Source organism: Micromys minutus, assembly GCF_963924665.1.
Source record: "Micromys minutus genome assembly, chromosome: 26".
NCBI lineage: Eukaryota > Metazoa > Chordata > Mammalia > Rodentia > Muridae > Micromys > Micromys minutus.
In genome coordinates, this window is record NC_137961.1 from 16007833 (window position 1) to 16020791 (window position 12959).

Sequence of the window (12959 nt, forward strand, 5' to 3'; positions counted from 1 at the left end):
AAAATTCTGAAATTAGACTAAGAACAGAAATAGTTCCCCTTTCTCAATGTTGAAGAACATGGACCATAAGTGAGAAGCAGGAAAAATAGGAAACTAATGAAGCCTTAGCTTCTCATCAGAAACAAAACACAAGCACCCCAAACTTAAGCCAAGAGTGCATCATATACCTCTAATTGCAGCATGTGGGAGGCTGAGGCAAAAAGGTGAAAAGTGAAGACCAGCCTGGACTGCACGGTGAAAGTCCATCTCAATCAATCAATCAATCAATCAATCGAGCAATCAATCAATACACAACAGCAACAGCAACAACAAACTTTCAAATAAACTTTAAAGGTTTTATTCATGAAGTAAAGTTCTAAAAAAAACTTAAGATAATTAAAACTAATTTCCTGGAAAAAGCATGCTAAGAAACAACTCCATTAAATTTAAATGATCTAAAATATACTATTTAGTAAATTACAGAAAATATTACATTTTACGTGTGAGCCGTTTCTCAGGTCTTTCTCCAGCTATGGGAAGAGGAAAGGAGGGAGGACAGTATAGGAAAGGATGTCTGCTAATACCTGTGCTAGTTAGCCACCATCACAAACAAACAATTCCACCTCCACACAAAACATGGCAATACAAGAATCCCCAGAAATAAGTAAGTCAGCCACTGGCCACCTGTGAGAGTCACCATCATCTGCCTCACTATGATAGCTTGACTAATATAAAACAAAATCTACACAGTTCATGTAGAGTCCTAGCCAAATAAAAGCCTAAATACAACATCTGAGAGACAAGAACTTCTACATATGCCAACTGCTGTGCGTGGCAGAGCTGCAGCATAATGGCTTTTCTTCCTCTAGTCTTGCTACTTACGCAGGTTGTTTTGGGGTTTTTTAAAATGTATGAGTGCTCTGTCTATATAGATGCCTATATGCCAGAAGAGGGCATCAGATCCTTTATAGGTGGTTGTGAGTCACAACCTGCCTCAAAACATTACAATTTAAATAAATAAAGAAAATGAGAGGCAGGAGAGATGGCTCAGCAGTTATTCAAGACCCAGCATCTACCTGGTGGCGACTCACAACCCCAGTTCCAAAGGATTCAATCGCCAAAACATTCATGAAATAAAGTAAATAAAATAATTAAATTAAAAATAAAAATACTATTAGAAATAAATTTAAAACAAAGTAAAAAACAAATAATGAAGACAGTGTTGCAAAGAAAATTCTGAAAATGACTTCACCACCAAAACTCACACTGCTAGTGATTTTCATTAAAAAGCAAAGGATAGGGCTGGAAAGATGGCTCAGTGGTTAAGAGCACTCACTGCTCTTCCAGAGGTCCTAAGTTCAATCCCAGCAACCACATGGTGGCTCACAACCATCTGGAATGAGATCTGATGCCCTCTTATAGTCATACATGTAGGCAGAGCACTACAACACTACAAACATAATAGATAAATAAGTCTTAAAAAAAAAAAAGGATAGCCAGATGCGGTGGCATATGCCTTTTAATCCCAGCAGATACAGACTCTGAGGCCGAGACCAGCCTGATCTACATCTAGTTCCACAACAGCCAGAAGTACATAACAGAGAGACCCTAAGTGAGACAAACAGGAAGAGAGGACAGGCGCCCAGACAGGACACTGACAAGCTGTAATGCTCACTCTTCCTTCTCTGAGATGGGATATAAGCTATGCTAAGACAAAAAGCTCTCAGGCTTCCCGGTAGAAGTGATTAGGTGAGCAAGCTTTTCTTTCAAAAAGATATCAGTAACAATCAACACACATCACTAACCATAACGTCTCAACCAAGTCACATCATAATCTTTAAGAACGAGGTAACTATATTAAGGGGTACATTACTTTTAGGCCTGGCTGACAGTGTAGGTGACTGGCTCCAAGATATACTTGGCAAATAGTGGTAGCAGGATCTGAACATAGTTTGTTTCTAAAACTTGTAAACTACACCTCTATAATCACACTTCACATCTTACCTGATAGCTGCCAGATCGTAAACAAATATGGACCTGACTGTATGGAGTCAGCTGCTGAGAGTTATTATCAGAAGAAGGTACAAGAACATCACACGCTTGACAATAGCCAGCTAACCGCTTCTCATCTATGGTACAATGAAGAGATAATGAACCTATCTGTAAAGTAAGAGTTATATATCATTATCCGTTAATGAAATGTACACAACAGACTAGTACTCCTTAGTGCATCTTAACAGTACAATAATAAAGAAAAATTCAAAACTGGAAGAACCATAAATAGTAACAAGGGTAAATATTTTGAGCAGAGATCAGCAAAACATCATTCATTGACCAAGTGCAATCTGTGATCTAATTTTGCATGTCCCTTGAGCTAAGAGTATTTTTAAGGGTTGAAAACAACAAACACCCAAGACAGACTGCATATGATCCACAAAACCCAGCTATTCATTTTCTGGCCCTTTACTTTTTATTTATTATTCAGAGATTGACTGATTATCAATCGTGTAGCCCTTTTATTTTTACTGACTAACAGTCACTTGTCTGAACATTTACTGTTTATTTTTATGTATTGATTGATGGACTACTCATCACTTCAGTAGGTATGACAAGACAGTGAGAATGAGGAACAACTCTTACACACCTACACAATGTTAAATCTACATCTTAGGCGGATTTACAAGAGTAGAAGAAATAACAATCTTCTTTTAAAAATATTAGAAATGTTACTACCAAAACCATTTGTAAAGATAAGACACATTTTTAATTTTAAATCGGTGTACCTAAAATTCAACAAAACTGGCAATTTCTAACAGCTCTCGAAAGAGTAAGCCTAGAGCTAGGGATGCAGCTCCACGCCACAGCACCTGCTTAGGAAGCAGCAAACCATGAGATCAGTCCTAGCACTACAAAAATGGATAAACAGAATAAATTAAGCTTTGATGGTATTTGATTAATTTGTGTAGTGAGGAAAGAAAACTAAAACAGATTTTCCAGGTTCCTACAATTAAAAAAAAATTACACTTAAAAATCCAGTCATCTTGGGACTGGAGAGATGGTTCAGTGATTAAGAGCACTGACTGCTCTTTTAGAGATCCTGAGTTCAATTCCCAGCAACCACATAGTGGCTCACAACCATCTGTGATAGAATCCAATGTCCTCTTCTGGTGTGTCTGAAGACAGCTACAGTGTAGTCATATAAAGAAATTAAATCTTTAAAAAAAAAAAAAAACAAATCCAGGCATCTGAGGCTAGAGAGATGGTTCAGTACTCAAGCACACACACTGAGGACCTGAGTTTGGTTCCCACACCCATGGTAGGTAGCTCACAACTACCTGTGATTACAGCTCCAGGGAGAACAACACCATCTACTGTCTTCCAGGTGAACCTGCGCTCACATGCACATAGCCTCACAGATATAAACACATACCCAGAATGTAAAAAATACGCCTTTTTTTTTCTTAATGCAGTCATCTGAACCATAAAAAGAACCTTGTCATGTAGAGCAGGCTGACCTTAGACTCACAAATATCCTTCTGCTTCTGCCTCCTGAAGGCCGGGATCAAAGGAGTGTACCACCAAGCCAGGCTAGCACTCTCTTCTGTTCAATATGAACAGTATTTCAAGTTCTTATTGCCTTGACACCCCAGCATGCAGTACCTCAAATTATGATCCAAAGTAAACTTTTTTCTCTTATGTTGCTTTTGAATATTTTATCACAGCAACAGAAAAATAAACCAAGATAACAAGTGTGGTGGTTTGGCCCATAGACTCATGTGTTTGAATGCTTGGCCAATACAGAATGGCACTATTAGGAGATGTGGCCTGATTGAAGCAGGTATGGTCTGGCTGGAGGAAGTGTGCCAATGGGGATGAGCTTTGAGGTCTCCTACGCTCATGCTATGCCCAGTGTGGTACAGTCTCCTTCTGCCTGCTGATCAAGATGTAGAACTCAGCACCATGTCTGCCTGCATGCCAACATGCTTCTAGCCATGATGATAATAGATTAATTAAACCTCTGAAACTGTAAGCCAGCCCCAATGATATGTTGTCCTTTATGTGAGTTGTCAGAGTCATGGGGTCTCTTCACAGCAATAGACACCTTAACTAAGACAACAACAACAACAACAATAACAACAACAAAAATACACATTTTTTAAAGCTAGTTTGTACTATTCCCTTTAAACTTTCCAAATGTTCTGCAATGGGCACACTGGTTTTATTTGTTGGTGCTGGGATTGAACCAAAGAACTTGTGCATGCTAAGACCATATTCTACCATAAAGTCACAACCCCAGACTGTGTTTAGTGTCAACACCTATTAATCCCAGCACTTGGGCCAGCCTTGTCTACATTGTGAGTTCCACCAGAGCCATATAGTGAAACTGTCTTGAAAACCAAACAAGTTACAATCTAGTACCCAACTTAGCTTTTCTTTAAAAAATTTAAAGCAAAAAACTCCATAGATTTTTTTTAAGAGATCAAATATTATATATCGTCTATGGATGTACTTACCTCTGCAATTAGTTCTTTAGTTCTAAAAAACTTCTCACGTGCATTTTCATAGACAGCTGAATTTGTGGACCCCTGCTGGAAATATGCTGCCCCCAAATCATAGCAAACCTGAAAAAACAAAACACCAATTTGCTTCAGAAGTTTTATGTACTTAAAAGTTGATACAATGGGTGGTGCACACCTTTAATCCTAATGCTAAGGAGGCAGAGACCAGCCTGGTGTATATAAGCATTCCAGGACAGCCAAGGCTACACAAGAGAAACCCTGCCTCGGAAAAATAGAACAAAAGTTGATAAAACTCAAATGTATTTATTCGTTCGTTTGTTTGTTTTGAGATAGGGTTTCTCTACAAACCTGGCTGTCCTAAATAGATCAGTCTGGACTCAAAATCCCAGAGATCCACCTGCCTCTGCCTCCTGAATGCTAGGAATAAAGGCTCTCACCACCATCCCAGGCTCACTTATGTTTAAAGCAGAATAACAAAAAAGAAGACAAGTAAAAAACATAACAAAAGCAAAATAAGAGATGCTAATTTGAGCCTAACCAACAGAACAAAACAAAACAAAAACCAACAAATGATTTCAAGTAATGTACAACATTATTTGGAAGGCCAAAGAATTAGGTCAGAAAAACAAGAGAAGGAACAGGAAAAAAGCCAAGTCCAACTGCTCTGGGGACAGTACCACTGAAGCCATCTCCACACTAGATGCCACAAGTCATGTTAGCGCCCACAGCCTACGGCACCCCACACTGCCCGAGACGGCATCTAACTGCCACTGCTGCGGTCTGCAGGTTCTTTCCACTCCCTTTTCTGATTTACAAGCTCCAGACTCAATCTAAACTACGTACATCACATATCCGTACAGAGAGGCAGTACCTAAAGTGTTCAGTTGCCTGCTCCCAGTCTCAATAAGTAAAGATTCCCCATCACAGACGAGAACAGAGGTAGGAAGTACTCCACAATGGACAGCAAACTGAACTGAGATATGCACTGCCTAGAACACTATAATGACTGCGGTGTAACAGTAGAATGTGTATATTTTCCAAGAACTTCCCCTTACTCCTCAGTGCCCCTTCCCTCCCTCCCTCTCTTCCTCCCTGGCCCTACTCTGAGAGCAGGTAGTTAAGGTTGGCCCTGAAGCTCTGATGCTGCGCTTCCCCATCTGGGTACTGGGACTACAGGCATACATCACCTTCCATTTTCTTTTTAATGTAATGCTAGCAAGAGATCACACCTAGGATTTTGTACAAGCAAGCACTCTACCAATTTATTTACATCACCAGCCTCCAGGAACTTTGTCTTAGACCAATGCCCTTATTCACTGTAGACTTCAAAAAAGTCTGATTCAATCCAGCAAGCCACTCTTAGAATACCAACATGAAGAAAAATGACATTAGAAAGCAAAGATCACCAAGTCATAGAATTCAGGCTTAAAACATGATTCATTTTTTTTAATACCAAAACATAAGTATCTACCTCCCGTAAATTCTGTGTCTTGAAAAAATGACTGCCACCAGCTATTCCCAACACTGAAGAGACAGCTGCATTATACTATTATTTCCACCTCTCTTCTGAATGAAAACAGGGAAAGATGCCACGTTTATTTCTACAAATAAAGAGTAGCTTTAGGGTTGTGATCTAGCCAGGCATGGTGGTGCACACTTTTACTCCCAGCACTCTGGAGGCAGAGGCAGGTGGATCTAAGTTCTCAGCCAGCCGGGTCTACAGAGCAAGTTCCTAGACAGCCAGACTACACAGAGAAACCCTGTCTCAAAAAACTAAAATCATCATCATCATCCAATGGTGTGTCTAAAAACAGCTACAGTGTACTCATTAAATAAAATAAATCTTTAAAAAAGAGAGAGAGAGAGGGAGATGGCTCATAGGTTAAGAGCATTGACTGCTTTTCCAGAGGTCCTGAGTTCAATTCCCAGCAACCACATGGTGGCTCACAACCATCTGTAATGGAATCTGATGCCCTCTTCTGGTGTGTCTGAAGACAGCTACAGTGTATTCTCATTTACATAAAATATTTTTTTTAATCTAAATTACATATGGTGATACATGTTGATACATGCTCCCACAGCAGTTAGGGAGCTAATGCAAATTTTGCTCACAAAACAAGTTTCAGGCCAACCTTTGCTCTAATAGAAGTGTTTCTTTAAAAATAAATAAATACAGACACTCAAACCTAAATCACAAAAACAGAGATAGAAATACCTGGCACTGCATCTCTTCAGTTCTGATTTTCAGCCCAGCCGTAGAATTTTCAGTCTCCCCATTCACAGTGCCTGGTTCCACAGCCAGTAAGTCTAGAGTTCTCATCGTGTGCACATACAGATCCTTGTTCAATTTCAGGGCTGCTTCCAGAACCAAAATAGAATCAGCAGCTTGTTCTCTTAGCTACAAATATTTAATTAACAGAAACACAACAATTAGTAGGGCTAAATGATTATGTCTCATAAAAGCAACACACACAACAATGACTTTATGAAATTCCTAAGAAAATGGATTCATCTAGAGAATATCATCCTGAGTGAGGTAACCCAGTCACAAAAGAACAGACATAATATGCAGTCACTGATAATTGGATACTAGCCCCAGAAAGCTCTGAATACCCCAGAAATAACTCACAGACCTTATGAAGCTCAAGAAATACAAAGGCCAAAAAGTGAATTATGCTTAATCTATACACACCAAGAACACTGACTGTTTCCACGTTACATTCTGTTCTACATGTACTTTATGCTTATGGTAACCAGTGGGATTTCAATGCATGCTATCAAACCTCTAAAGAATTAAGTACTGACAAAAATATATTCATATAGTGTTATCACAAAATGCCTTTAAAAATCTGTACATGTATCCCTCTTTTTTAGAAAATAAAGTTGTAAGGGGGGGGGGGGAAAGCAACACACACACAGGCACACACTCACTTAACCCCTACAACATGCACAAACCTAAGACGAGAGATCTCTGCATGCTAACCTGTCCCTAAGACCTAACACTGAAATCACCACCCATACTCACCACTTTCAAAATGTTTTCTGTCAGTTCTTTTTCCTGTTGCATCTGATTCATGCTAAAAGAGAAATGATTGAAGATCATTGAAATATTAACTCTTACGACAGGAATGTAAAAGTCTAAATTTAAGACTATCATTTTTCAGCATGAAGTTAATTTTTTAAAGTATGTTAACATTGTTTCTTTTTTGGTTTAAACAAATAAATCCCATATTCTTATGACAATCATTACTTTAACAGGATCTTCTCAAGTGCTTTGCATAAAACTTTCACTTTAGGAGTAAACCAAACTAAGCATAAAACACACCTATAACGCATTACAGAACAGCAAACAGCAGAGACAGGACAATCAGGAGCTTCAACACTAATCAAGCTAGAAAACTGAGTGTAGAGGCCACTTAGAACTACATCAGACCCTGTCTTTAAAAAAAATAAAAAGGAAATAAACCAACAAAAGAGTAATAAAGCTTATTGGCAATGAATGCTCATGTATTTAAAGAGACACAGAGGATGCAGGAGAGGGCTCAGTTGTTAGAAGCACTTGTTGTTGCTCTTCCAAAAGACCAGGGTTCAGCTCTCAGCACATATACAGTGGCTCAAAGCCGAGTGTAATTTAGGTTTCACAGGATCCAGACCTTCTGCCCTAAGGCATTGGGCATGTACGTGACACAATGACATATGTGTAGGCAAAACACTCAGCAGCATAAAAGAAAAAAGAAAAAAAATGATACAGAAACTGAACATGATGGCAAAAATCTTTAATCCTAGCACTCAGAAAACAGTAAGGAGGAACTGAGTTCAAGGCCAGCATGATCTGCATTAATCAGCCAGCCAGCCAGCCAACCTTACGTTAAAAGACACTATTTAAAAAAAAAAAAAAAAAGCAGTAATAGAGAATGTGTCATATGGACTGGAGAGATGGCTCAGTGGTTAAGAGCACTGGTTGATCTTCCAGAGGTCCAGGTTCAATTCCCAGCACCCACATGGCAGCTCACACTGTCTGTAAGTCCAGAGGGTAGACACCAATGTACATAAAAATCTTCTAAGAATGGGTCATATTACAAAGACTGTGTCACAGCTTATGTTTCCTCCCTGACGGTTCTTCTGAGATGTACTGTGGGTACAACACTGGGTGTGCCCCCAGAGGTGATCACTGGCCCCTGCTCTATCCTCACTTCCTTGGCATCCTAGCTCAAAGTGAATGAACTATTTGCCTGGACAGACACTTGCTCCAACTGTACTCTGGCACAAGTCCCAAAGAATATGGCTAACCATTAAAGCCTGTGCCATAAACTAGCCTATTCTCTTTGTAAGTATAAGTAAGTAAATCTCACACATACAGAGGCAGAAAGTATGGTGTCTGGCTCTCAAGTGGGAGGAACTGCCACTTAGAATTTATGAACTGGATTTAAAACTCCATATTTAATCAAGCTTTTGTAATGAACATTATACTGTTAACTCTTTTAAGTATTAAAATAATTTCCCCAGGTACAAAACTAATTAGCATACATTAAAGACAATTTAATTATATGGAAAAATCTTCATCCTCAATCCTCCACCCCTATCAGCCCAGCCTCCACGCAGGCCCTGCCCTCCTATCTCTGTTCCACTCTCTCTGTAGCATGAGTTAAAAGCCTATAAATCAATTTTAAATTATGATGAAAAATGTCACAAGTGATGGTTCTGTCACCCAACTTACACATTTAGTTGAGGGGGTCCAGGTTTAGCCTGTTTGACAGGAAAACTACTTTGAACAATTGTCCTAATTGCCCTAAAGAAAAGATAGGGGAAAATATTAATAAAAAAGGCCAGTTTAATATTAATTAATATAACTTTTAAAAATGTGAGATTTCATCTATGGTTTCAGTAATATACTTTTCATCTGCACAGCCATTAATAAAATGTCTCTACGTTCAGACTCACAGTCCCAAAAATACCCACAGAGACCCCTGGAGCAAAGGAGATCCTTAAAAGCACAAGTTCTGAAAGCCATCACGCAAGAGAAGGAGGCTGCCCACCGAGGGCTTAAGCGCTCACCATCTGTTGTAGAGGAGGATCGCCATGGCAGTGGTGGGGGGCAGGGCTGCCAGATCCATGTCCACATGCTTGGTCCCAGGAGGGACTTTACTGATGCACAGGAGCTCATTCAGCAGCATATTCAACACCGGAACAGACAGGCTTAAGGGAAGCAAAGGTGCATGTTTGCACGTTAGCTGCACACGCCACACACAACACAAACTCCTACTATGACTGCTCAAAAATACATCTGCAGGCTTACCTATGACATTCCAAGACCTTTTACTATGGACTTAAACAACACAAAGGGAACTATGCAGATCCGCCACACACCTTTTCACTATTCAACGCATTACCAATCTTCTTTCATTTCTTCTCTTTCTTACTTCTCAAACTACACAGATTTCAGATTACATCTAAAAAAAATTAGCTTTCCTTTTTTCAAATAGGGTCCTGCTATGCAACCTAGGCTGGACTCAAACTGGCAGCCTCCCTATCTCAAACTCCAAGGTGTTGGCTTAACACCACACCCTGCAAAAAGCAAATTCTTAACAAAAAGACAGTATTAATTTCACCCAGACAAAAGTTAAATTCCCTAGCACTCAGGAGGGAGAAGTATGAGGATCTCTGTGAGTTTGAGGACAGCCTGGTCTACAGAGTGAGTTCTGTCTCCACACCACCATCATTACCATTACCACCCCACCCCACCCTCCAAAAAAAAAAAAAAAAAAAAAAAAAAAAGGAAGAAGCCATTTACTTTATCATCAAATAACCCTTTGGTTAGTTGGTTTGGGGAACAAATAACCCTTTGGTTAGTTGGTTTGGGGAACAAATAACCCTTTGGTTAGTTGGTTTGGGGGATGTAGTCAATCATACTTTACTTGCTCAGCATGCATGAGGTCAAAAATTCAATTCCCAGTTCTGAAAAACCTAACAGGTATCCAACTTTCCAACTGTTTCATATACACATGTGTGTCTCAGTGTTTCATACATTACCATGGACACATGTCTCTCGTAGTCTATAATGGTCAGGTTTCCCTGATTAAAATCCTGGAAGTCAGACATGGATGGCGCTATACCTCTATTCCCGGCATTTATATACATGTTACCACTATAGCCGAGGCCATAGACAGGAGCCCAAGGTGGCCTCCACGACAGCACCTGACACCAACCTGGGCTACAGCATGCCATCAAAACACCCACAGACATAAACTAATTAATTAATAAATAATTTAAAAGGCTGGGTGGTGGTGGCACACACCTTTAATCCCAGCACACTGGGATACAGAAACAGATGAATCTCTGAGTTTGAGGCTAGTCTGGTCTACAGAACAAGTTTCCAGGAACAGAAACCCTACATTAAAAAAAAAAAAAGTATATAAAATAAAAAAACCTGGAAACAAACTAAATTACGGCCAATGACGGACAGTTAACGACACTGTGTGGTAGTCTGTGATGAAGTGGACTGAAACTCGGTCTTGCTATAAAAAGCTCAGGCTGACTTTGAACCCACTGGATTGTCTTCTCTCAGCTTCCTAAGTGCTGGGATTAAGAGTATATACCACCATATCCAACTAGTTAATATTCTGTTAAGTGAAGACACAAATCAAAACCTTATACAGGGTACAGTAATGTGATTTACAAATGTAACAAGTTAGGTATGCATAATCCCAATAATCTGGGAGGTAAAGGCAATAGAATCATGAGTTCAAGATCCTCTTCAAGTACACAGCCAGACCATGCAGACTATGACCAGCCTGTACCACACAGATCTTATGGGTACTGGACAGATGCTCAGTGGGCAGAGTACACATTACTCTTTCAGAGGACATGGGTTGAATTCCCACCACACACACGGTAGTTTACAACCATCCATAACTCAGGTTCAGGGGATGTCATCTTCCTCTTCTGACCTCTGAAGGTACTCACATGATAAACATCCATACATGTAGGCCAAACATTTATACACATAAAATAAACCAAAAAAAAAAAGTTCAATTAAAAAACAAATTTTCTAAACAACGAAAAAATAATAAAAATAGAAGAGCTGACATGTGGATTGGTGGCATGTGTCCCTAGCACTTGAGGCTCATGATGACACTGTAAACAAACTAGAACACTGGGCAAACCAGGACCAATACACACACACACACACACACACACACAAATGTTATTTCTGTCTTTCTAAATTCTTCAGGTATTCCTATTTTTTTTAATTGAGAGAAAAGCTGAAAATAAGTAACTTTCTAACCATCACTTTGAAACTATTTGCTTTTAAGCAAGTAAATGTTGAATTAAATAGTAATGTTAACAGTTTTGGGGAGGAGTCAATGATTCCTGGCCAAAAATTAACAAAATTCAAGAGTAAAGCATCCCCTGAATTTGTCCCTAACCTTATTCACTGCCATCAGACACTTGGCTAACAGAAACATTTAAAGCCTTCAAAGTCTGAGTTTTCTCATGGTACCATACATGAAGTAATAATTAACTCAGCTACAGCCTACTGGTGGTTTTAAAACCCTTGCCTAGGATGCCAGAGATCCTGGCTGCTGCTTCTAGTATGACGAGAGGAAATTTTCTCGTTGCCTTAAAGGGTGGTTTTTCTACTATTCAATGACTGTGAGTCGGATGGTTTGAAGTACCCTGTTGTCCAGTCTGGTCTCTTAACTCGGGGGCTCTGGTGCCTCAGCCTCAAGATGTTGGAACTACACACACTTCTAGGTTTAAATACCTTCTTCTTAATACCTTTTTTTAAATGCTTGAATATTTTGCCATTAACATTCGAAAAAGAAATTTAAGTCACTATCAGAGAAACAGTAGAACACAGAAATAAGGACATTTAAGCACTGCTCCAAATACAATGCCATTTAAGTGTTTATACCTTTTCTCCAATACGTCTAAATCCCACTTCAAATGTGCAGCAACTTTAAGAGCAAGAAGCTTTAGGATGCGGTTTCTCTTGTTGTCGGGTGGAGGCTGGACTTGGTTTTGCTCATTGACTGAAGGTTTGGAAGCCTGCTCCAGAAACTGAACTATAAGTTGAACTGGGGCAGGATCTAGGATTTAGAAGAAATTAAATGTTGAAAGTTTTCATTATAAAGATGCAATATACTAAAGAATAGGGTACACTGGGGGGCGGGCGTGCAACATCTGGAGGTGTGGTCAGAGACAGCTGCAGCTCAGTGTTTGTCAGCTTGCTCAGTATGCAGGGTCAGGGGGTGGGGAGCATAGGTCAAGAAATGATTCATAACAAAGCATTTCACAGGGAAGAATTGAGTATTACAAGTTCCCAGTTCAAGAAAAGACCAACGCTAAGTAGAGGAAAGAACTGTTGTTCTGACAAGTAAGGGTCTTTTATTGAGCTGTCTATGGCTTTGTTTCCCACAAGGGAGAGGCTAATGCCACTTACGTCACTAATATTAAAGA

General features: G+C 39.5%; 1 protein-coding gene across 1 annotated transcript in view; it reads right to left on the reverse strand.

Annotated features, from left to right (window-relative positions):
- The window catches only part of INTS8 (integrator complex subunit 8), a 44467-nt gene that overhangs the window by 30611 nt on the left and 897 nt on the right, over positions 1-12959 (reverse strand). Inside the window, exons 2-8 of the mRNA XM_080938482.1 lie at positions 12415-12589; positions 9555-9695; positions 9217-9288; positions 7525-7576; positions 6715-6897; positions 4494-4601; positions 1984-2139 (exon numbers count right to left, since the gene is read on the reverse strand). Of these exons, the coding sequence (XP_080794608.1) occupies positions 1984-2139; positions 4494-4601; positions 6715-6897; positions 7525-7576; positions 9217-9288; positions 9555-9695; positions 12415-12589 (887 nt within the window). The remainder of the gene's footprint in view (positions 1-1983; positions 2140-4493; positions 4602-6714; positions 6898-7524; positions 7577-9216; positions 9289-9554; positions 9696-12414; positions 12590-12959) is intronic.